This window comes from Nuphar pumila, chromosome 7 (assembly GCF_984573655.1).
Source record: "Nuphar pumila chromosome 7, dmNupPumi1.hap1.1, whole genome shotgun sequence".
NCBI classification, from domain to species: Eukaryota; Viridiplantae; Streptophyta; class Magnoliopsida; order Nymphaeales; family Nymphaeaceae; genus Nuphar; species Nuphar pumila.
Window position 1 is genome coordinate 6,005,401 of NC_143255.1, and position 24,626 is coordinate 6,030,026.

Sequence of the window (24,626 nt, forward strand, 5' to 3'; positions counted from 1 at the left end):
TGAGAGTAACTAATACCATTCTTGTAAAAAGAGAATTTTTGAGAGGAAAAAAGTTTGTCCAGGTTCTCTTTTCCTTTGGTAAAATTGAAAACCGTTTTTATAAGGTTTTCAGTTTTACTTTTTAATTCTAAAATTTTTATTTGAAGATTTTTAGTCTTGAAGCTAGTAGAAGTGATTTCAGAAGTGAGCATAATTTTTTTTTTCAAATCAAAATTTTCAATACTGACTTTTTCATTTTTTTGGGAAAGCTCTAAATTCTCGGATTTTAAAACTTTGTTTTTGAGGATTATTTTTCTGGATTCTTCAAAAAGTTCTTGAAAAGCATTTTGAAGTTCTTCAAAAGAAAAGTCAGAAGTTTCACTTACAGAGCTTTCTTCTGCCATGAAGCACATGTTTGCAGTTTCAGCTTCATCATCACTTGACTCTTTACTGGTGGATGGTTCTTAATCATCCCATTGAGCATGTAGAGCCTTTTTCTTGAAGAACCTTTTCTTTGGTTCCTCGATTTTGGATTTTCTTTTTAGGAGAGGATAGTCACGTTTTACGTGAGCTGGCTTGTTTCATTGATAGCACATAGTCTCTTCTTTTTTATCATGCTTTTCTTTGAGCTTTTTGGAAAACTTGTCCTTTCTTATGACGCATTGGAATCTTCGGGTAAGAAGAGCAATTTCAGAATCTTTTTCTGAATCATCATCCTCTGAGAGAGTTGGGAAGGTAAGATTTTTCTGTGTAGGTTGTTCTTCTTCCCTTCTTTCTTTCATATAGACTTCATAGGCCATAAGATTTCCTATTAAGTCATCCAAGGTGAGTTTGGATAGGTCTTGGGCTTCTTCAATGGCCGCAGTCTTTTTCTCCCAATCTGAAGTAAGAGATCTCAACACCTTTTTTACCTTGTCAGTCTGAGAATAAATTTCTCCCAGTGATTTAAGATCATTTGTGATGTTGGTGAATCTTGTGAACATTTCAGTAATGGTTTCATCTTTAATCATTCTAAATAGTTCATATTTACGAACCAAAGATGAGATCTTGGCTTCTTTTACTCTGTTTGTTTCTTCATGAATAACTTTCAGAGAGTGTCAAATATCATAAGCCGAATCACAAATAGATATTCTGTTAAATTCATTTTGATCTATGGCACAGTATAATGCATTCATGGCTTTTGCATTTAGGTTTGCCGTTTTTCTTTCTTCATCAGTCCATTAAGAATAGTCTGTTGTAGGAGAAGAATATGGACATTCTGCAATTTTCCATACAGCAAAATCTACAGACTTAAGAAATATGGTCATTCTACATTTCCAGTAGCCATAGTTAGTGCCATTAAAAAAAGGAGGGCGAGATGAGTATTGACCTTCAATATCACGAGCATAAGAAGTTGATGTCATTTTTGTGCCGGAAGACTTGTTATGTCGAAACCAGCAGAACCTGCTTTGATACCAAATGAAATTCCACTAGAGGGGGGGTGAATAGTGAAATATGATGCAGATCGATAAAATAAAAAATAAGGCAATAAGGCACAATACAATAAACAAAGAATTTATACTGGTTCAGCCGAGTTACTGACCTACATCCAGTCCCCAAGTAAAACACTTGAGCCTTTCACTATAAAATCCGTGTTATGGGATAAATAGTACAACACCCTCTTCCTCAGAGGTCTACTTCTCTCAACAGAGAAGGGATATAACAGAAATCAGAAAGTTACAACACTTTCCTATAGAACCTTCAGAATGATATGCAGAGTATGAATGCACGTATGAAGATTCTCATAATGACATTTTTCTTTTCTTACACACTCTTGTATTTTTCTGAGAGCTTTTCTTGACTTTTTCTCTTTTTTTTTCTAAGCATTTTTCTCAGAGTGTCGAGCAGGAATTTTTCTAGTTGAAAGCTTGCTTGTCTTTTCACACTGTTGTGTTTGTATATATATAGTCTTTAGAAAACTAGTCGTTGTGTATTTTAAATGAGTTATTCTTTGTATTAGGTCTTTTCTCATAATAAATGTTCTGTAGTATTTTTGAACGTTGAAGTGTAGTTTATCATGTGGTTTTGTCTTTACTCAATTTAATGGTTTGTAGTACATTGAACGTTGGAATATATTCTATCATGTAATTTTGTCTTTACTCAATTTAATGAATATTAGTATATTAATATTTTTCTTACAAGTCGACACTTATAATAAATGTATGTAAGTGTGATAAATGTTTGTTGAGTACTTTATTTATAAATGGTAATTTCTTAAAAGCTTTTTGGAATAGCATTTAATGTTTACAGATGGAATGATGACTTTAAGTAAGTCGACATTCTTGAGTGTGTGTTTTATTTATAAATAAATAGTCATTTTTCAAATGCTTTTTGAGGTGGCATTTAATGCTTAAAGAAATAAATGGTCATTTCTTATTTTAATAAAATAATATTTATTTTCTCAAATCGTCAATTCTAAAATGAATGGTTGTGAAGTACACTAAATGCTTGAGTAATACTTATATTACAAATAGTCATTTCTCAAATAAATGATTGTGTATTATGAACCAATACATCTTTTCACAATGTGTCTTTTCTTACATAAATGCTTATGTATTATAAACCAATACATCTTTTCACAATTTGTCTTTTCTTACATAAATGCTTATTATTATGAACCAAAATTTCTTACGTAAATGTTTGTGTATTATGAATTAATTTATTTTGTCTTTTTCTTTCATATTTGAAATCATTAGCTTTTATATCTTTTCAAGTTGTCTTTTTCATAAATGCATGTTAGAAGGTACAATTAATGCTTTTGAAATCATGAGCTATTATATCTTGTCAAAATGTCTTTTTCATAAATACTTGTAAGAAAGTACAATTAATGCTTTTGAAATCATGAGCTATTATATCTTGTCAAAATATCTTTTTTCATAAATGCTTGTAAGAAAGTACAATTAATGCTTTTGAAAAAGGTGTTTTTGAAATGCTACAATATACATAACGTATCCTTTTATGAAAGCTTAACTTTTTGTAAATAAATGGCTTGTATGATTTCAAAGCATATAGTCTAATATGAAATATGCATGCTTCTGATGGTTCTGATACATATGACTCTAAAGAAGAAAAAAATCTTCATCTTGAGGTAGCCGATCTTCTTGGATAATCTTTATGAATGTATGGCCCATCAAGTTTTTTCTTCAAAGTAGTATGATTGCATCAAATAGTTGCACTTGATCAAGTTGTCTTCACTCTTCTTAAGTGAAATAACCTTGCATCAAATACTCGTTAAATACATAACACATCATATCCAGTCATAATATAACATATTCAGTTTCACATATGAAAGCATATCATATTTATCATATCTCATGAAAGCATATCATGTATTTATCATGTATCATATATATGCATCATGAAAGCATATCATATTTATCATGTATCATCAAAACATAGTTTCTCAACACAAGGGAAGATTGGGTTTAGTGTGGATCTAATCCACTACAAACCAAAGCATATACAAAAGCAAATACAGATCGGTCCAAGATGGATCCGATCTCAAACAACCCAAACCAAATCAGCAAGTCCAATGCCCAACTAAATGGATCTGATTGATCCAAACAGGAGAAGAACAAGGGATCTAGGTCGATCCGTTACAATTCCCTACCCTTGAAAATTGTTTTGTCTTCAAGGCATGAAATCTGGGTAGCATTGCAGCAAGTTGTCCTCAACATCCCAAGTCGCCTCATCCACTCTACTCCATGTCCACTAGATCAGTATGTCTACTCGTCTATGTCTCTTTCCAAGTGCGCGTAGTAGTTCCAGTTGAGCAGCGACTTCCAAGTCAAGGAGGTTTGGTGTCAACAGTGGAGGCGTTCTGCAGTACAACTTCAACCTGGAGATATGAAAGACTAGGTGGACGCAGGTCCCTCTTGAAGGTAGAGCCAGTACTTTACTTGATAGATATGCTCTAGCACTAAGTATGGCTCGTAGAACCTGTGGTCGAGTTCGTGTTATCAAGCTTGGCAAACTATCATATGTTTGAAGTTTGGGAACCTAAGTAGGACCAAGTTACCTACCTCAAACGCCCTCAGTTTGTGCCTCCTATCATGGGCATGTTTTATGCGGTTCTAGGCTATAATCATCTGATGTTAGAGGATCTGTAGAAGCTCATCATGTTCTATCATCTCTCGCTCTATTGTTGTAGCTCTCGCAACCTATCCAACATAGGCTGCGATGGTGAGAGGAATATTGTCGTACATTGCCTGGAATGAGGTCATCTGGAAGGCCGAGTATTGGGTTGTGTTATAGAACCATTGCACTCAAGGTATTAGCTGAATCCATGAGCGAGGGTGATCCCCAATAAAAGCCCACAAGAAGACCTCCCGACAATGGTTGAGGACCTCAGTTTGACCATCAGTCTGGGGATGGTAGGCAATGCTCATCATGGTACCTTGCAAAGCAAAGAATTGTCCATAACGTGCTCATGAACATGACATATCTGTCACTGACAATGGTGTGTGGCATACCATGCACACGAAAGATATCTCTTACAAACACCTCTGCATTATCCTAGTTGTGTATGGTGTGCCAGTGCTACAAAGTGCTCATATTTGGATAGTTTATTCGCTACCACAAAAATCAATGTTCTTCCCTTTTCTCTTGAGGGAACATTGATGAAGTCTATTGATATATCCTCTAAAACTTGTTGTAGCATCGACAATGACTGTAGAAGACCGGTCAGAGCTGTTGTCCACGAACTCTCGGACAAGATGCTTCATGCCAGCCCACTCAAGCCCTCACTACACCCTAAAGTAGGTGTGTTGGTGCGGGAGTGCAGTGGAAGTGTTTTATGAAGATCCTTGTCTGTGAGGAGTCCACCGATACTATAATCTGCCAGGGCATGGATCCTCGTTGATGCGCTCATGAATCTCAAGAAACTGTGGATGCCATGATCGAAGGGAGGAACATGTTTCCGACAATCGGAGGTGGTGGTTCAATCAAAAGAAGATCCTCAATCCTGATGAATGTACCCTAAAAAAATATGAAAGGAGAAAACGTGATCTCGAGGAGGGGAGTTCCCCAAAATTATCTAAGATACCTTTATTTTGGGTCTAAGTCCCCATTAAATAGTCTAGGGGCGAATCGGGTCTAGTGTGGATCTGATTTAGTGCAAACCAAAGCAAATATGGATCGGTCTATAAAGGATCCTGTATTGCAAACCAAATCAACGAGTACAAAACTCAACTAAATGAATCTGATTGATCCAAATAAGAAAAGAATGAGAAACAGATCATCCAGTCGATCTGTAACAGTTTGCATCATCAACTTCGAATCATGATTGGCATTCTCGGGACTCGGACGAGTCAACTCAGTAACTTGGGTGAGTCAGAAATTTTTATTTAATTTATTGAAAATAAATAATAATTATGTAATTTATGATACAAAAATAAAAAACAACATATTTTGTGTGATTTATTATATAGTAATAAACATACTTCAAAAATTATATATATAGTTAAAATATTAAAAATGACATTTTCTCTATTTAAAATTAAAAATTAGTGTGTTATTTGCAAAATATCATAATGTAGTTGATAAAACATAAATATCATATTGTAATCATGATGTTTTATATTCTAAACATAAACTTTTCAGAAAATATAGATAATTGCATAAGAGTTAATTTGATTCATTAAAATTTGGTAAAATGCTTATTTATTATCATTATTTTAGTATTAAATATTATCATTTAATTCTCCCTCTCTATCCCTCTCTCTTATGAATGCTAATAAAGTCTCATTCATTGAGTATCAACACCAAAATGCAACGTACCAAAACTTGTTTAATGCTTTGAAAAATATTTTGAATTTTCAAATTAAAGTAGCTTCTAATTCGCATCCACCGAGTTGTCTCTCTCTCTCTTTATATATATATTTTAAATCTAGGCTTGAAAATTTGAAAGCTTTTAATGCTTTTAGTTAATGTTTTGAATTTTTAGCAAAACATGCTTTTAGTTAATGATGTTTCATTCACACGGTAGATAATACTCGACCGATTCAATCATAAACTCGTCCTTGTCAAAATATGACTCGGTAGAGTTTGGTCCTATAACCAAGTTATACAACTTTCTAAACTCGGTTCAGTTAGGTTCCGATCTTAGACAACTCAGACGTCATGAGTTGAGTTGCGGAGTTAGCCAACCATGCTTTGAACCAATGTGTTTTTCAACACTTTTTCTAATGAGCTTCTTTGTGCAATCGTCATTCCTTTGATCATTTTAACTAGTTTCTTTTTTGGGGCCCTCCTTTAATAAGCTGAATCCACTTCCAGACTATGTCACAATGCTCTATCGACTCTCAAGGATGTGGGATTCAGATTTGACTCGAGAGTTTGAATTTTTTTTTTAAATGATACATAAGTTTACAAAAATTTTAATTTGTCAATTAATAAAAAAACTATTTTTGAATATTTTAATAGTAAAAATTGATTTTTAATAAAATATGAAAATAATGTTGTACATGTGAGTGTCTATCGTGGTATAAAACTCATGAGTCATACTATGAAACTTTGGGAGAGGGTGATTGAGTTTAGGTTGAGGAAGGTTGTCATGATATCGGAGAATCAATTTGGTTTTATGCCTGGAAGATCAACTATGGAAGCTATACATCTTCTTAGACAACTTATCGAGAGAAATAGAGAGAGGAATAAAGATTTGCATATGGTTTTTATTGATTTGGAGAAGGCATACGATAGTGTACCTAGGGACGTTCTCTGATGGACAATGATGAAAAAAGGTGTTTCTCTCAAGTATATTAGAATAATTAAAGATATGTATGAAGGAGTAGTAACCAATGCCCATACTTGTGGAGGGGTGACAACCAATTTTCCTATAATGGTTGGGTTACATCATGGGTCTGCTTTAAGCCCTTTCATATTTGCTATAGTGATGGATGAGCTTACGAAATCAATTCAAGAAAATGTGTCGTGGTGTATTTTGTTTGCTGATGATATTGTTTTGATTGATGAGCCTAGAGTTGGGGTTAATGCTAAGTTAGAATTATGGAGACAAACATTGAAAGAAGAGGTTTTAAGTTGAGTAAGAGTAAGACAAAATACATAGAATGTCGGTTTAGTAAGCAACGAAGTAGTGATGGGAGTGTAGTGAAGCTTGGTGAGCAAGAAATATCGGTGGATGATTGTTTCAAATATTTGGGATCTATCATTCAAAAGTATGGAGAAATTGATGGAGATGTAAATCATAGGATAAAGATTGGGTGGATGAAATGGAAAAGTGCAACTGGAGTGTTGTGTGATCGTAGAATGCCATTGCGGTTGAAGGGAAAGTTTTATAGGACGGCTATTAGGCCTGCTTTACTATATGGTACGGAATGTTGGGCTGCCAAGAGACATCATATTCAAAAAATAAGTGTAGCGGAGATGCGTATGCTGAGATGGATGTGTGGAAATACAACAAAAGATAAGATTCAGAACGATGAAATACGTAAGAAGGTAGGCGTTGCACCCATTGAAAATAAGATGAGAGAGAATGGTTTACGGTGGTTTGGACATATTCGACGAAGGCCTAATGATGCTCCAGTTAGAAGGATGGAGAAATGGGAAAATATATTAGTTAAAAGAGGTCGGGGTAGGCCTAGAAAGACATGGATGAAGGTGATAGGAAAGGATATGAATGCTTTGAACCTCACCGGGGACATGGCATTAGATAGAAATGATTGGAGAAGGATTCATGTACGAAAGACCCATAATGATTTTCTTTTTTGGTTCATATCGTCGACCCCAATTATTTTGGGATGAAGGCGTAGTTGTTGTTGTTGTTGTGAGTGTCTATGTCAGCATGTCTGAACGTGTCCGCTCGTGTCACCAAAAACACGCAGCCAATATGGCATGTGCATCCTGTGACATAGCTTTCACATGCTCATCCTGGCCACTTACTCTGTAATAGTTTAAATTGTGTTAATTTGCAGAATTTTGCAGCACCATCCAATCAAGCAACGCCTCCTCACGGAATCAAGTTTCTTGTTCAACAGGTGGACCCGGATGAGCATTGTTGAGGAAGCTGAGACCACCACTGGCACAATCGGTGGATCAGATGTTCCTCCCATAACGGCAGCGACTTTTTGGTGGGGCCCCATTGTATTGACAATGAGCGGTGGTGATGAAGGTTATGAGCAGTGGTGATTCGGAAGCACAAAAATTTGTGTTTTGACATATCACCTGACCACGAGTAGACATCCAGACTCTCGCGTACGTGCTTAATTTGTAGGTAGCATTACAATATATGGATATCCATCTTTCTCATGAGTACCTGTTGTAGACCATCGATCTGATGTTTTTGCAGTACAGTACTCCAAAAGATGGCAGAAGTGGTAAGCCCAGTGTGGGATATCATCAAGACCTTGTGTACGCCCTTAATCCGTCAGATCAGACATGCCAGAGAGCTGCACAAGAACTTGGGCCGACTCGAGACCGATATAGAAGAGTTGGGCCGTCAAAGACAAGACGTGGAGAAAGAACTGCAAGCTCTTCAGTCAGATGGAAGTACACCCAAGGCACAGGTTGAAGGCTGGCTGAAAGATGTTGAAGAGAAGACAAATAGTGTAAAAAGCTTCCTTGAAGACAAACATGACAAGGCATGCTTGATGGGTTTGTTTCCCGACTACATGTCCCGTATCAGGGCTAGTAAGGATGCTTTGCAGATGGTTGAGGAGGTGGATACACTCAAGAAGAAAAAGGAAGAGTTTCCTCCGAGCTGGACCAACCCTCCCCCTCCACCAACCGAGATTCCTGTAGAACAAATGCTAAGCTGCAGGTCGATGGAAGAAATAAAGGAGAGCATATTTAAGTGTCTTGAAGACGATGGTGTGGGTAGGATTGGAGTTTGGGGTATGGGAGGGGTTGGGAAGACCACTCTAGCCACGCAAATACATAACATAGTCAACGAGAGGCGTGTCTTTGACCATGTCATGTTTGTGACTGTATCGAATGAACCGCTTAACTTGAATAGGTTACAAAAAGAGATCTTCAAACTGATACAAACAACTCAAGATGAAATCTCCACATTTTCAAGTTTAGATAGCAGAGAAATGGGTAAATACTTGTTATCAAGGTTGAAAGGGAAGAGGTTTTTCCTAATTCTGGATGACATGTGGGAACGACTGGATTTGTCAGACTTGGGAGTTCCGAATCTGAGCAAAGAAAATCGAAGCAAACTCCTATTGACCACTCGATTGAATGAAGTTTGCTGTGGAATGGAAACCGATTTCCAGATCAAGGTAAGCCCTCTTGATCATGAGGAATCCTGGGAATTGTTTTGTGACAAGGCTGGTGATGTTGCCTTAATGCCCGAGATCAAACCTACTGCTGAACAAGTCGTTAGAGAGTGTGATGGTCTACCGCTAGCGATTGTCACTGTGGCAAGAGCAATGAGGAACAAGAAGGATAAAGTAGTATGGAAGAATGCTTTGAGGGAACTTCGGGATTCGGCATCAAGGATCAAGGATATGGATGACAAGGTCTTTGCACGCCTGAAGTTTAGTTACGATAACTTGAGGAGCAACGAGTTGAGAGAGTGCTTTCTATACTGCTCCTTATTTAGCACAACTCTAAGAGTAACCAAATCTAATCTAATAAATGAATGGTGGATACAAGGGCTTCTTAGTGAGTGTGGAGCTGATCAATATTGCAGACTGGAAAAGGCACAAGAAATTGGGACTTCCATTCTGGAAGAACTAAAAGATGCTTGCGTTGTAGAAACAGAAGGCCAATCACATGTATATTTGCATGATTTAATGGTGGACTTAGCGTTAAAGATTACAAAGGGTAGATATATTGTAAAAGTCGGTAATGATTTTCACAATCCAGACTGGAGAACAACTGAAAGGATCTCATTGTCAGGGTTTGAATCAGATAGTCTTCCCGAAAATCCAGACTGCCCCAAAATCTCAACCCTGTTTCTCATTTGCAATACTTCAGGTAGTTCCATTTCTGCCCAATTCTTCACCCACATGCATACTCTGCGTGTTCTTCGGCTATACAGTATCAGTATCGAGTATCTCCCACCATCAATACCTGAATTGAGTAACCTATGTTTGCTCCGCATTGACGATTGTCCCAATCTGAAATGTTTTCAGCATGTGGAAATACCCTCAAAGCCACTACATTTACCGGAGCCCAATGCGGATGATTGCAGTAAAGGTACTGTTATACAGGACATGAATAATGGCAATGATAAAAGTATTGTTCTTCTCTTCCCAAAGTTACAAGTGTTATATATGGTCCAGCTGCCGCTACTATCGGAGATCACAACAAGCCAAGGGGTGACAACGACCGCTACTTTCTCACTATCCTTGCCTTGCATAAGAGAAATTATTATTATTGACTGCCCAAAGCTGAGTAACCTCCGTCTAACACCTGGGAGCAAAGCACAATTTGAACACTTGGAAATACTAGATGTTAGGGGTTGTCAAGCATTGGAGGAGATATTTCATACCGGTGATGAGACTTCCACCACCTGGTCCGTATCCTTGCCTTGCATAAGAGAAATTGTTATTACAGACTGCCCAAAGCTGAGTAACCTCCGTCTAACACCTGGGAGCAAAGCACAATTTGAACACTTGGAAAGACTAGGTGTTGTGGTTTGTCCAGCATTGGAGGAGATATTTCATACCGGTGATGAGACTGGAACCACGTGGTCCGTGTCCTTGCCTTGCATAAGAACAATTATTATTAATGACTGCTCAAAGCTGAGTAACCTCCGTCTAACACCTGGGAGCAAAGCACAATTTGAACACTTGGAAATACTAGATGTTAGGGGTTGTCAAGCATTGGAGGAGATATTTCATACCGGTGATGAGACTGGAACCACGCGGTCCGTGTCCTTGCCTTGCATAAGAAAAATTGTTATTGATGACTGTCCAAAGCTGAGTAACCTTCCTCTGACACCTGGGAGCAAAGCACAATTTGAACACTTGGAAACACTAGATGTTAGGAGTTGTCAAGCATTGGAGGAGATATTTCATACCGGTGATGAGACTGGAACCACGTGGTCCGTGTCCTTGCCTTGCATAAGAAAAATTATTATTATTGACTGCCCAAAGCTGAGTAACCTCCGTCTAACACCTGGGAGCACAGCACAATTTGAACGCTTGGAAACACTAGATGTTAGGGATTGTCAAGCATTGGAGGAGATATTTCATACCGGTGATGAGACTGGAACCACGTGGTCCGTGTCCTTGCCTTGCATAAGAGAAATTATTATTAAAGGCTGCCCAAAGCTGAGTAACCTCGGTCTAACACCTGGGAGCAAAGCACAATTTAAACACTTGGAAATACTAAAGGTTAAGGGTTGTCAAGCATTGGAGGAGATATTTCATACTGGTGGGACTACAACCACCTCGTCTTTGTCCTTGCCTTGCATAAAAGAAATTATTATTATAGATTGTCCTAAACTGCTCGACATTCCCTTAGTTGTTGGAGGTAAAAAATCATTTGGAGCTTTGGAAGAGTTGGATGTTCAAAGCTTGGAGGAAATTGCTGTCGCAGGATGTCCAAAGCTTCAAAACTTCCTTTGGTTTAAAGATGGACAATTACCACCTAACCTAAAGTCCATTGGAGTAGACGAACAATGGTGGAATGCGTTGGTGTGGAGGGATGACAAAACAAAGCAGGCACTCCAACCGTTCTTGAAATTCTTTTGAGACTAAATATGGATCTTCTGAAACAAGGGTCATTTACAGGTACATGCTACATCCTTGGTGCGTCTCTTGCAATCTGCTTGGAAATTTTCCTTTTTCTCTACCAGTTTGAGAGTTTTTCTTTTTTGTGGTTTCTGTTTGCAGCTTTCCTCTCTGAATAAGGGAAGCCCCAATGTACAAAAAGAAAAACGTGAAAGATACCCTACCAAGGACAAAGCACCTCTTGCTCCTCCCTTATTTGATGATTAAATTCTCACACATTTGTATTTTTATTAACCCCAAAATGAAAAACAATGCAAAAAGGAGAAGATACTTCCAAGCTGCACATTTGCTTCCCCCTTCTTTGTCTACTGCTCCTCCTTTCTCCATCTATAGATTCCACTGCTGACGTTCGTCTACTGCTCGCTCATGGAAGAAGCAGCCAGAGATGGTCTTATTCCTTCTTCAAGAAGCAGCCAAAGTTTTTCTTCTTCCTCCCTTCGTTATCCTCGTCCCTCGATTATCTGCTTCCTCCATTTTTCATCTGCCCGAGCTGCTCATCATCTTCTTCTTTTCCTTGCTCCCTCTTCTTCTTTGTTTTCTTCTTCCTCTTCCTCTTCCTCTTCTTTTTTCTTCATCTTGTCATTTAATTGTGATGGATTTTTTCCACCTTTCTGTTTTCCCCTTTTTTGTGTAGTAAAAATTATAGAAATCCTTTAGAAAAGCAGGAATTCACTATCAGTTGTTGTATAGTTGCTTGATGAACAACATTTTCTTCTTGTTTTGTTTTATGTTTTAAGGATTTTGTAATGATTTTGATTTTTCCTCTCTTTTTTGTTTTGTGTTACTTCCCTTCTTGTTTCTAGAAATTCATCGTGAGTTGTTGTATATTTGCATGATCGACAATATTTTCTTCTTTTTTTGTTTGATTTTGAGGGATTTTGTATTGATTTTGATGTTTCCCCTCTTTTTTTGTGTTAATTTGGTAGAATCAATCCCTAGAAAAAATGCCCGATCCATTTCATCACTAACCAAAAAACCCAAAGATAAAAAGAAACAAAAACACAAAAGTAGATCGCCATCTGCCTTAAAGGTCATAGCATCCGCTAGCTCCTGCTAAAAACTTACATACGCACAGCCAGATCGATCGAGATTGAGATAGTCTGCTCAGCCTGATCGATCGAGATCGTCTCTGCTCAGCCAACCCAAAAGCGGAGGAGGAGATCGAGATTGTGTTCTCCTTATGCACGGTTGCAGCCAGCCTGTAGCCAGATCGAGATCGTCTTCCTCATCTGCGTTGCTTCTCCCTTCTTGATCATCTACATAGTTTTGTTAAGTAGTAACAAATCGTCTGCTTTTGCCTCCCCCCCTTTTTCATCTGCACAAGGTGAGCTTCCTCTTCTTCTTTTTCTTCTTCTTCCTTTTCCTTCTTCTCCCTCCTCCTCCTCCTCTTCGTTCTCTTCTTCTTCCTCCTCCTCCTCTTCTTTTTTTTTTTCTTCATTTTTCGTTTAACTGTGAGGCATTGTCGCTCCTTTTTGTTTTTCCCTTTTTTTCTATAAGAATATTTATAGAAAATCATGGTTGGTAGTGTTTAACTTCCTCTTTCTTCTCATGGAACTCTATTTTTTGGCTTAGAACTCATCTTTCACGTTGTAACTGCGTATTCCTTGTTATTTTCTTAGCATTTTTATAAATTGGTTGAAGTTTTTTGAATTTTGGCGGTGACTAAGCCTGAGGGCAGAAATGCAGTGTTTGTGGCTTATGAATTTGCAGAGAATGTCCTTCCTTTCCTTTGTTTATCTTTCTTTTTCTCACGTGGAGATTTTATCTTATTTTTGTTTTTCATAATTTCTTGATATTATGGTGGCAGAAGAATATCTGAGATTGATATGGCAATTGATGGAAATAGATGAATGATGTGTCTTTTCAAATCTGTTTAAACTTTCATTCTTTCTATAAATGAGTATAGAAATCCTTCAGACATGGTCAAAAGTGTTTCCCTTTTTCAGTTTCTAGAGATGCTATAGTTGCATGATCAACATTATTATCTTGTTTTGTTGTTTTTGAGGGATTTTGTACTCAAATAAAACAAGTGGATATGATTTTCAATTGTTTAGCACATGAAATTTAAGACTCCCAGGCTATGCAAAATGACATGTGAACCTTGTCCATTTTTAATATGATTCAAGGAGATTAAAAATCAGACCATTACATATTATGATGCCACAGATGGTTATATTGATATATTGCCAATATTTTTTTGAAAATATTGCAATATTAATGCATTAAAGAGAAAAACTTATTTTAAAAGGTAAAATATTCTCATATCTTCAAATTTCACGAAAAAAAAAGATAGTGTTAACTTATGATATTAAATTATATTTTCAGAACTTGCCTATCATCTTGTTTTTTATTTTTTAAAATATATTCTTACTCACTGCCTTTCTATTTTCAAAACTTTTTTCTACCTTTTACTTTGTTAAATGCCAAGATTGTCTTGAGATTTTCCCAAGATTCACACACACACACACGCATATATATATATATATATATATATATATATATATATATATATATATATATATATATATATATATATATATATATATGTGCTGCACTTTACGGAGTTTTGTCAAACCAATCTCACCCCATAATGTGTTCAGCTGGTTCATTCATTAGGAATTGCACATTGGTTTGGGTTGTTTCTACATAAAAAGATGATTTATTCGATGATGAAATTTTAGTTCTTTTTAGCTCATTGACTTTTTAAGCCTCATTGTATTTGCTAGTGTTGTCTAAATGTTTACTCATGATTATAGAATTCTTTTGTTGTTTGAAATTCTGCTTTTTGCATCACAAAATTGGCATTTAAGCTTTGTGAAATTTGTTTACACTTTTTTGTCAGACAATATTTTTTGCCTTTATTGATTTACACTTCTCAAATGTTCAGCTCCTTCTGGACATCTATAGCCAGGAGTCGCAGGTGCAGGTATATTGTTGCTACCTTTTTTTCTCATCCTATATAACAATTGTGTTTCATCCTATTGATCTTAGAGTCCGTACTTTGTTAACATTTTTCAGCAATATGAATTTTATTTGGGTGTCTTTTTGTTCTTTGAAAGCCTTACACTTCTTTGCATATTGCAATCAAGCGGTAGAGGTAACTTGGTAATCATATCTCTGGCTGCTGTAGTAAGCATGTCTAGGTTTTTCTCCTTGTGGGTTATTTTTTGTGCAATTTTTAAAAAAGAATTTGACATGGTTGGGTGTTTAATCCCCAGCCTAATGCTGAATGAACAGAAATTCCACATGTACAAGCATCCTGTTAACTTGTTGGAGTTCTGTTTGTTCTCAATGTTACTTCTTAAGGACTTATTTCAAAAGACAAAAGCATTGTTATGGTCACACTATTTGAGTTTACTTGCCAAGAAGTGCCTCTTTAAATTTTTTTTTTTTGTTCTTGGATCTTAGAATCAAGCTCTTGACTGCAAAACTATTTACACAGTATTGGATATGTTCTATAGAATGTCTTCAAATAGGAATTAGAATAAGTGGAGAGCTCTTTCTTCTTTTTATATAATTCCACACACCAATCAACTAGAAGTGAAAATACCATCACCTACATTATATGATAAACTTTAAGAGTGAAATTTTCCCACAATTGTACTCTTGGTTAAGTCACAAACATGCCTTCTGGGGTTCAACCACGAGTTTGGTGCCTCTGAACTTTCAACCCTCTCCCCTAGCTTAGAGGACCTCAGTCACAAGGGAAACACTCTTATCATTACCATTGCTCATATAAAATTCTCTTAATGGCTTTCAGAACACACTTGCAGCTTCAACTTTAATTCTTTGTAAATGGATGGACGCATATGGAGTTGGATATTAAAGATTCTGTTTATGACATCATGAAGATTTGGTCAACTTTATGGTTCAGTTTCTATGCAAATGGGTTCTTGATCAAGTTTTAAAAATCATGCCTTTAGGCCATATATCTTGATTGTTTTAGTGAAACCAAGAATTCTTCAAAAACTTCCAAGTTTGTGCATGAAGACCTAGGGGGCTTTGTTTCACTTCATTCTTTCTGACATGGATGAAGAATTTTATGTTAGTGAGTCAAACTTGCTCGATTGATATGGGGTTTAGCTTGGGTCTCTTTCAAGTGGATGAAGCACTGAACAGAGCAGCCTCTTAAGTTCCATGCGACTTCTACCAATGCTTGTATTTTGGTTGAGCAGAGAACAGGGAATTTACGTATAATGATCTGCTTTCTGTTCTGTCTAAGCTTCTTAAATAGCTTGATTGTTTGAAATAGTTGTTATTTTGCCATTTGAAGTAGTTGTTTTTTCATTCTAAAACTATAATTCATTACAGGTTTATGTATAATGATCTGATGCACTCCTGCAAATAGTTGGAATAAAATTTTCACATTTTCATATTATGCATTAAAACCACAAAATGCATGATAAAAACACATAAGAGGCATGCCGTAACAAAAAACACATAAGAGGTAAACACGTAAGCTTCATGCCTTGATAAAAAATGTTACAATCAAGAGGACCATGTGTAAGTCATTGGCATCAGGTTACATTTTATCTACATGCGACTGGAATGAGGCCTTTTTTTAGTTTCTCTAACATGAAAAGTCAATCCATGCATTGAGGTAAGCATATGAGTCATTATACTTTCATCAATGATGAACTTAAACAACTGGCATAATGTCTGCTTCTATCACAAGCATTTTGATGTTATACTGAGCTACCAACTCAACAACATTGCTTCTAATATCTTTAGACTCTAATATTAATTTTTCTCAGCCTTTACCTGGATAAATAAAATTCTGAATAGATTTTTGCATAGCAGTTCCGCTTTTCCTTTTACTATATCACTCTTCACAAAAATTCTGAATTAATGGGTTGTCTGTTTCTAGTGTCCACTGTTGAATCCCTCCACTTGGTATGTTCATGCCAAGTTTTATGTTGCCATTGAGGTTCTACATTCTTGAAAGTTAAAAGTGATTAAATTGATGTTTTGAAGTTCAATCTGTTATGCCATGATAATTATCTGTTTTTCAAGTATTTTTTCATAATGTAATTGCAATTTTTAATTGATATGAAAAACGTACAGTTAGCAGCATGCACACAAATTGCCAAAAAAGAACATAATGGTAGTTTCTCTAATCTGACTTAGCATGGCAGGCTATGATTAACAACACATACTATGTAAATGCATGCATGTGATCCGAGGTTGAAGAACGCACATGTTTTTATCTATTGCTTGCTTTTACCTACTTGATGGATATGGGTGCAAAGTAAAAAATAGGATATCTGGATACAATACCAACTGCTTGTTTTTATCTACTTGATGTTGGGTTGAGTTGTTTCAATGTCCTATTTCTTAAAAGAGTGTAGACAGTTTTATGCTTGCACAATCTACACTATTTTAATTGCTTTCAATGACTTTCTGAAGGTTATGAATATTGTGTGAATGTGTGAAGGTTGCATTGGAAGAGTAAACCTGATCGCCCTGACGTCAGTGGGATTTAAGAATTGAAAGATGTGAACTGTGGTGTGAAAATTATGGAAAATAGGATTCCTCTTACTGTTTGGAGTTCCTAACATGGAAATGTTTTTCAACCATAAGTTGCTGGTAAATTGTGTATGAATAATTGAGACTGTTTTCTTTGGTGATATGTGGTGTCAGAGTGCAAAATAAAGCAGTTGCTTTTAAGGTGGCATTTCAACATTGGATATCAAGAATACAACTTCATGACATTGTTAAGATTTGGTCAACTTTATGTTTAGTTTCCATGCGGATGGATATTAAGGACTTGTTTCGCTTCATTCTTTCTTACACGGATGATGAATTTTGGGATTGCACACACTGTTTACCAGTTGAAAAAACTCATTGCTCTTGTGCTTTTTCTTAGATTTGATTTGACACATTTATATTAATAGATTCATATTTATGTTTATAATTAAACACCCACAGCTTATATATATATATATATATATATATATATATATATATATATATATATATATCTTATATATTTATTAGCATGTCTATTAGTGACAGCTTAAGCTGTCACTAATGATCTTCTTTAATAAAATCTTTAGTGACAGTGTAAACTGACACTATTGAATAAAGAGATCTTGTGACAGTTAAACTTGTCTCTAAAGGTGACTGCTACGTCATTAAATCTGCACAATACTGACAGTCAATTACTGTCGCTAAATGTTTTAGTGACGACAGCTCTAACGTCAGTTGCTATACAATAGTGACACCAACTAATGGTCTCAGTTTAGTGTTTACAGTTTAGGGTTGAGACCATGCCCATCAAAAGTTCCGATTTGTTTCAGAACCAGGTGGGTCCAAGCTCCTTGGGACTGGTAAACAAGCCAAATAACCGAAGAGAGGGTGTTCAAGCCTTTCTCACGAGCTAAACTCATGGCATGCAAACCAGCCGTGCAAAACAAGCTAAGCTGGTGTTGGCTCATTTACAAAAAAAAATGCATTTTTCAATATTGAAATAATAGAATTTGAACTCCAAACCCACTGAGCGAACTACAAAATTGAAAATCAAAGACCAGCTGATTAAATATCGAATTTTTGTACTAAAAAATGGAGGATTTCAATAAAAGCTCGAGCGCAGGCCCAGTGTGGATATATGTCATAAGCCAAACCCACATCCATACTACTCTCGTTAGTTTGAACCCAGGTCCTATCAGATCTGAACTGGGTTTGGGATTGGGTCAGACCTATCAAATTGACAGGCCTAGTTGAGATCAGACCTGGAACACATAACAAGAAGATTCAAATAAAAATTTGGAACCAGATGTAGAAAAAAACCTAGACAAGAAGCACGATTTTGCACATGATTTTTTTCTTCAAAAGAAAAGTTTTTGTAGGTTGATTCAGGCGTTCCGTCTAAAAGTGGACATGTTTGACAGATGTCAGATGGAAAATATTGGATCCAAATTCAGGTTAGATACGGCCTTATGTCCAAAAAAGTTTTGGTTCAGAGAGATATATATAGGTTCAAGTATAAATCTGAATCTACCTCCAATATAATGGTTGGAACATTCATAGATCTAAGCTCAAGTCTGAATCGTGCCTCAGATGTCTTTCCATGTATACATCCAATTTGAATCCAAATCTTGGTCCAAGTTCTTAGGGCCGAGTATATCAAATGAGAGCCCGCATCGACTGCTTTAATTTTATCTTGACCAGACCCAAAAGTAAAGCAACAGGTAAAAATTAAGGGAAAAACAGCTATTATTACAAGATCAATCATCTTCTCAATGGTTATTATTGGATGCCCCGATGCAGTCACTGAAATCATAACAACAAAAACAATTGTCATCACATTCAGACAGTCGCACGTATCACCGATAATTTGAAAATATCATGAATTTGACATAATATTTTAAATTGCTGATAAAAACATGCTACTTTTAAAATTTTGCATGTTTTTTATACTTCTTTCTTGCATTATTTGTATGCTTAATATAGTTGTATGCTATATTTTAGTATATAATGATATTTTCCTGACTTTTTTAGGAAAAACAAGATTTTCAAAAATACGATGGGATTTTATCTGGTCGAGCTTTCCCTAAGAATGAGATTTGTGGCCCTAATTCCAAATAAGTATCTACGACTATAGTTAACAATTTTTTTTTTTTTTTAAAGATGGGCAGAATTCAAGGTCTGCAGTGAGTCGTGAGATAGGATTCACTGTTGGTTACAAAGATGAGAGCCAATAAGTGGCTAGAGCATCAAAGTCCCATCCTGTGACTTCCTAACCAGTTCACATGAGTGTGAACACTTGAGGTTTACTCTCTCTTCAAGTTCCCACTTAATTCTTCTAAGGAAAATAACTAAATGCGTCCTTGCTCCTCTTTTTCATTTTTGAAAATAAAATAAAATTATGGATTATAATTCTTAAGATGGAAAGAATTACTTGGAAGTTTTTAAGTGATGAAATATCAGTCAGGAAAGGAAGGTGATTACATTAGATGATGCTCACTCATCCTATTGGTAAAGAGAACAATTGTAGATTGAGTACATCTTAAGGTCCTTTAATACCTCAGGCATATTACTTGGAGTTCAGTCTCAATTTCAGTTCATTTTGGCCTCTTCAGAGCACTAACTTGATGGGAGAGCATAAGAGAAAGACCTATGCAACTAGTTTGGACATCATAAAGTGTGAATGCAAAGGTAATGGAGTAACATCACACAAAGGATCAGTGCTACAAACCTTAGAACCTTCTGCTTTTTGATATGACAAAAGCCTCAAGGAGCAGCAGTTACAATAAAAAAAAAGGTTGTCAAAAAAAGCCTCTTCAATATTATCTTCTGTGGTGTGATGCACAGGCGTATTCCATTGGCGTCTTTGCTCATCTTTAGTCATTATCAGATCCGACGCATATCTCCAAATCAAAACGTGCTGACAACAAGACTTAGTGAAATCTTCTATGTCTTACTCTACTCCTGAAATGCCAAATCAAATCTAGAACAAATATCACATCCTATCCCTTGAGACCAACAAGTGTTCACTCTTAAACCACCTCCCTTGGCTACCTGAAATAACTATGGGAACTCTTCTCCAAGGCTTAATTCCCCCACCCAGACATCTCTCCGGATTCCCATCTCTGATTTGCACCCTTACCCCTTGTAAATAGGTAATGAATACTTTCATAAGGCCCTTCCCAAACCCAGATCCCCTCCTCCATCTCTAATCCTAGCACCTGCCATTGCCATGGCCTTCCCCTTCAACCATATTTCTCCCTAATAACATGCTGAGCAATCAAAACCTCAACATACCTAGTCAATGTGATGCATCTTGTTAAAGAAAGGAGATGAACCGTCCATGATTGCACCTAGCTTTCCCCCCCACCCCCCCATTCAGTCTGAAAATGGCTGCAAAACACCTCGTTATAAACCATAGGGGCTGCATGTTCTCTACAGATGCTTCGCCGAAGAATGCAAACCTTGAGCCATGCGCTTGAACCGGGTCGACCAGATATCACTCAAGGACACACATTTTTTGAAATTTAACAAATAAAAAATAAATGTTAATAGTTTAATATGTGAAAACATTTTTGTAAATAAACAAATCCAAAAAATGACTAAAATATAAAATAGTTGATTTGATTAGTGCCATAGTGTGAGTTGTGGCCTGCCTGCTCACAAGTTGTAATCCATCAGTAAAACACTGAGCCAAATATGATTTAGTTTAAAACAAAAAAGAAAACAGAAAAAAACAAGAAGACTATGCTTCTCAGTTGTTTCAAGAGAAAAAAGTAGAAGCTGCTCATAGCTTCCAAGCAGATTTTAGAAAGCTCTCAACATCAAATTGACAAAAACCACAAGAAATAAAAATTTTGCGAGAAACAATAAAAAAGTCTCTCTCTTAACAATAAAAGGTTGTGACACACAACAAGAAAAATGTGTATTAATTAGCGACGGACGCCAAAAAGGGAGAAAGTTAGGGCTTTTACGGGAGAATGGAGGAGAGAGCGAGCGAGGGAGAAGTTCGCATCAGTTTAAATAAAAAAGAAGCGGCGGAAACTTTCCGTCGCAAATTTTCGTCGCTAATTAACGTTTTTCTTGTATTGGGATTTGGCGACGAAAAAAATCCGCCATCACTTTGCGACTGATTCGCGATGAAAAAACTTTTCGTTCCTAAGTTGCGATGGAGTTTGAGACGTGATTTTTCCATCACTAATTTCGCAAATATTTTGAATGTTAGCGACGGATAGGTTTCTCTCGTTAATTCATTGCAAATTTGTGACGAAAAAAAATCCATCACAAATTTCCATCTTTAAATAGCGTTTTTCTTGTAGTGACAACCAACTATCTGAAATAATAAAAATTTGCACCCCTCTTTTTACAAGGGAGAGGAGATCTTTCTAATTCATGTGATCTCTTATAATTAAGGCTTAAGTTTGTCATATATTTTTGGTCAATTTGATTACAATAGAAAGTTCCTTCTTAGTTTTGGACTCTTCTTCATATCTTCTTTAGTAATAGTAAGTTGATTCACCTTTCTATTCTCCTTCTTCAATCAAACTGGACCCTCCACATTTGGACCTGGATATGAGTCCAACTCAATATTATTCATGTCAACAAGCTTGAGAACCTGTATTGCAACCAGAATCTTCCTACATTTTTAACTTTACAAAAGGGCTGCACATGATCAAAATTTTAAATAATGCCATTTGCTTTATGTGGTTCATAATAACCGCAACTTTTAATAAAAATTACGGAACGTTCCATGCGCGTTGTACCCTTTGTTCTATCTAATAAAGCCTTGTACGTCGACCAACAAATTTGAAAATTCCAAGTGAATCCAACATGAGTTACCTGTCATTTTTTGAAAATGTTACGAAGTGTTGAATTTTTACGCTATAAAGCCCATCATTGCTCCATAATAGTAGTGAGTAGTCGAGATATCACTCTATACTTTTACACATAACAGGAGGCAACCGGGTCAAAGTAGCTGATTCATTTAGACAGGTTGGGTTAGTACTCGGAACCCCAACCCGTGCTTGTCTTCTCCTACAGATCGCCAGGCCCTTTTATAATTAGGACCAGACCATCGGCTGAGTAGGGATGTGCATTTTTGACTGGGTCGTCCAGACCACTGACAAGTTTAGGCCAGGCAGGGTCCCAAATATCAGTCCAGGGACCAGCCCACACAGGTTGGGCCACTGGCCACCATCGGGCAGGCGGGCCCTTTTCTTGGCCCTAAACTTTTAGGGGTCGCTGATGGTTATTACTTGCAAGTGCTTCCATAGTGTCCTTGGAATAATTACCTGGGTTCATTTGTGGTACAGATCTTTCTGGACCTAGATCTGTTTTTGCTTGGGAGGACCAGCTGGGACATGTGGGGTCGACTTCCTCATTTGTGGAGGCTAGACGGGCATAAAGATTTGAGTAATGTGAGCCTAAAAGAGGCTTGGCTAATTTTGGCCAAGTCAAATTTGGATCTTCTAGTTTTAGCCTGAGCTTAACTTAGCTTATCCAGATTTAGCTAACTCCAAATGAGCTTAACCAACTTTAGATTTGGTCTTAGTAGCTTTATCTATTTTTAGCCTGTAATTTATTTTAAACCTTGTAACTTGTGGTGGGTGCAAATTGTCTCCCTAAGGCCTATATAGGTCGTATTCTACTTTTGAAAATCATGAATGAAAAATTGAGGTTCGAATCTCTCTCTCTGTCTCTTCTTTTTTCTCCTTCATTTCTCTCTCTGTCTCTCCCTCTTCTATTTCTTTGTTTTTTTTTTTTCTTTTCTTTCATTCATCTTTTTCTTCTTCTTTTTTCTTCGTGTCTTTTTCTTCTTTGTTTTTCTCCATTCTTCTACTTCATATTGATTTCTATTATATAGGACTTTTTCCATTAATTAGGGTTTTGAATCAAATTTTTTAAATTAAGGTTTTTTATTGTTAACTTGACTAGGGTTTTCTTTGATTTGATTAAAGTTTTTCTTTGATTTTTTTATGATTAAGGCTTTGAATAAAAAAATTAAGCTTTTAATGGTTAATTTGATTAGGGCTTTTCTTGTATTTGGTTAAGGTTTGAATTAGGGTTTTTTCTATTTTATTTTATGGTTTTTTCTTAGAGTTTAGGATTTTTGGTCTATTTATAATTGATTTTATTCTATTTTAAGATTGGTTAATTTGATTAGGGCTTTTCTTGTATTTGATTAGGGATGTTTTAAATTTTCTTTGGTTAGGGTTTGAATTATGGTTTTTTATTTGATTTTATGGGTTTTTTTTATAGTTTAGGGTTTTTTGGTTTATTTATGATTTATTTTATTGTATTTTAAGGTTTTATAATTTGATTAGGGATATTTTTTCTTTGGTTAGGGTTGGAATTAGGTGTTTTTATATTATTGCATTTTAAGCATTTATGATTTAATAAGATTTGATAATTTTATTTGTTATAATTAATTTGCTTATAGGGTTTGATATTTTTATGATAAACTTTCATAAGTAGATGTGATGTGCCATTGATTAAATCATTTATATATAAAAAAATATCAATTCTTATTTTTTCTCAAAATACTAAAATTTTAAATATTTTATCGTTTTTAGATCCAATCCAAGATTGTAGATTTTTAATATTTTTTTTATGTTATGATATTTAAATAAAATTCGAGATCCATATTCAGGGCAAAAATCCATAATAAACTCGTTTAAACATGTAAAATGAAGTAATTCGACCCATTATCCATGATTGTCCAAGTATAATAAAAAACAAACGTTGAACTTGGTACAATTGTTACAGAATGATTAAAACGAGTGTCCTGTCATATTTGTTTGTTTATTTCATTCAATCATGAACAAGCCATCAAACAAGGCCTAAATTAGCCTTTTTAATAAAGGCTGATTTAGCTTAGGCTCAAAGACCATGTTTGAACCTTTTTTGTTTAGAGCAAAAGCTTCTTGGATTGTAAGTTGTGCGACATACTAATATGCAGCGAAAGGCTTGAACTCAAGAGATGTTTGGCTGTTGTATTGGTTAGATCACTTATGTACGGTCAAAATTTAAAAATAAAATGAAACACCTGAAAAACCATTTAGCATGTTTAGTTTAACACGGATATATATATATATGTTGTGTGTGTTCCCCACTTAAATAAAAATTTTGGTTGGCCCTGAGGTTGAGTGGAACTGATTTGACAGTTGTGGATCCTTAGTAGTGCACCTGGGACCTTTACTGGCGCATACTTCTAGTGTGCCAGTAAAAGTCTGTTTTCGGTAGGGATGGCAGTGGGGCGGGGCGGGGTGGGGGACAAGGTCTCCACCCCCTCCCCGCCTCAAGATTTATCCTCCACCCCCGCCTTCATCCCCGTTTCATGTCCTCCATCCTCGGTTCAAACGGGGATGAGGCGAGGCGGGGCGGGGCGGGGAAAAGTGGTCGGGGCGGGGAAAACTGCACGTCCATCCCCGCCTCCACCCC

At 36.2% G+C, this 24,626-nt stretch overlaps 1 protein-coding gene across 9 annotated transcripts in view; it reads left to right on the forward strand.

Moving 5' to 3' along the window:
• LOC149830988 (putative disease resistance protein At4g10780) overlaps nt 1-24,626 on the forward strand; it is a 243,302-nt gene that overhangs the window by 16,361 nt on the left and 202,315 nt on the right. For 4 of the 9 annotated variants that reach the window (XM_090013593.1, XM_090013595.1, XM_090013594.1 and 1 more), the window contains exon 2: nt 7,950-11,720. In XM_090013593.1, coding sequence (XP_089869719.1) covers nt 8,340-11,681 — 3,342 coding nt within the window. In that variant the 5' untranslated portion in view covers nt 7,950-8,339 and the 3' untranslated portion in view covers nt 11,682-11,720. Of the gene's footprint in view, nt 1-5,874; nt 11,721-24,626 lie in introns of those variants that run through there. The other 5 variants (XM_090013588.1, XM_090013591.1, XM_090013589.1 and 2 more) reach the window with 5 other exon arrangements.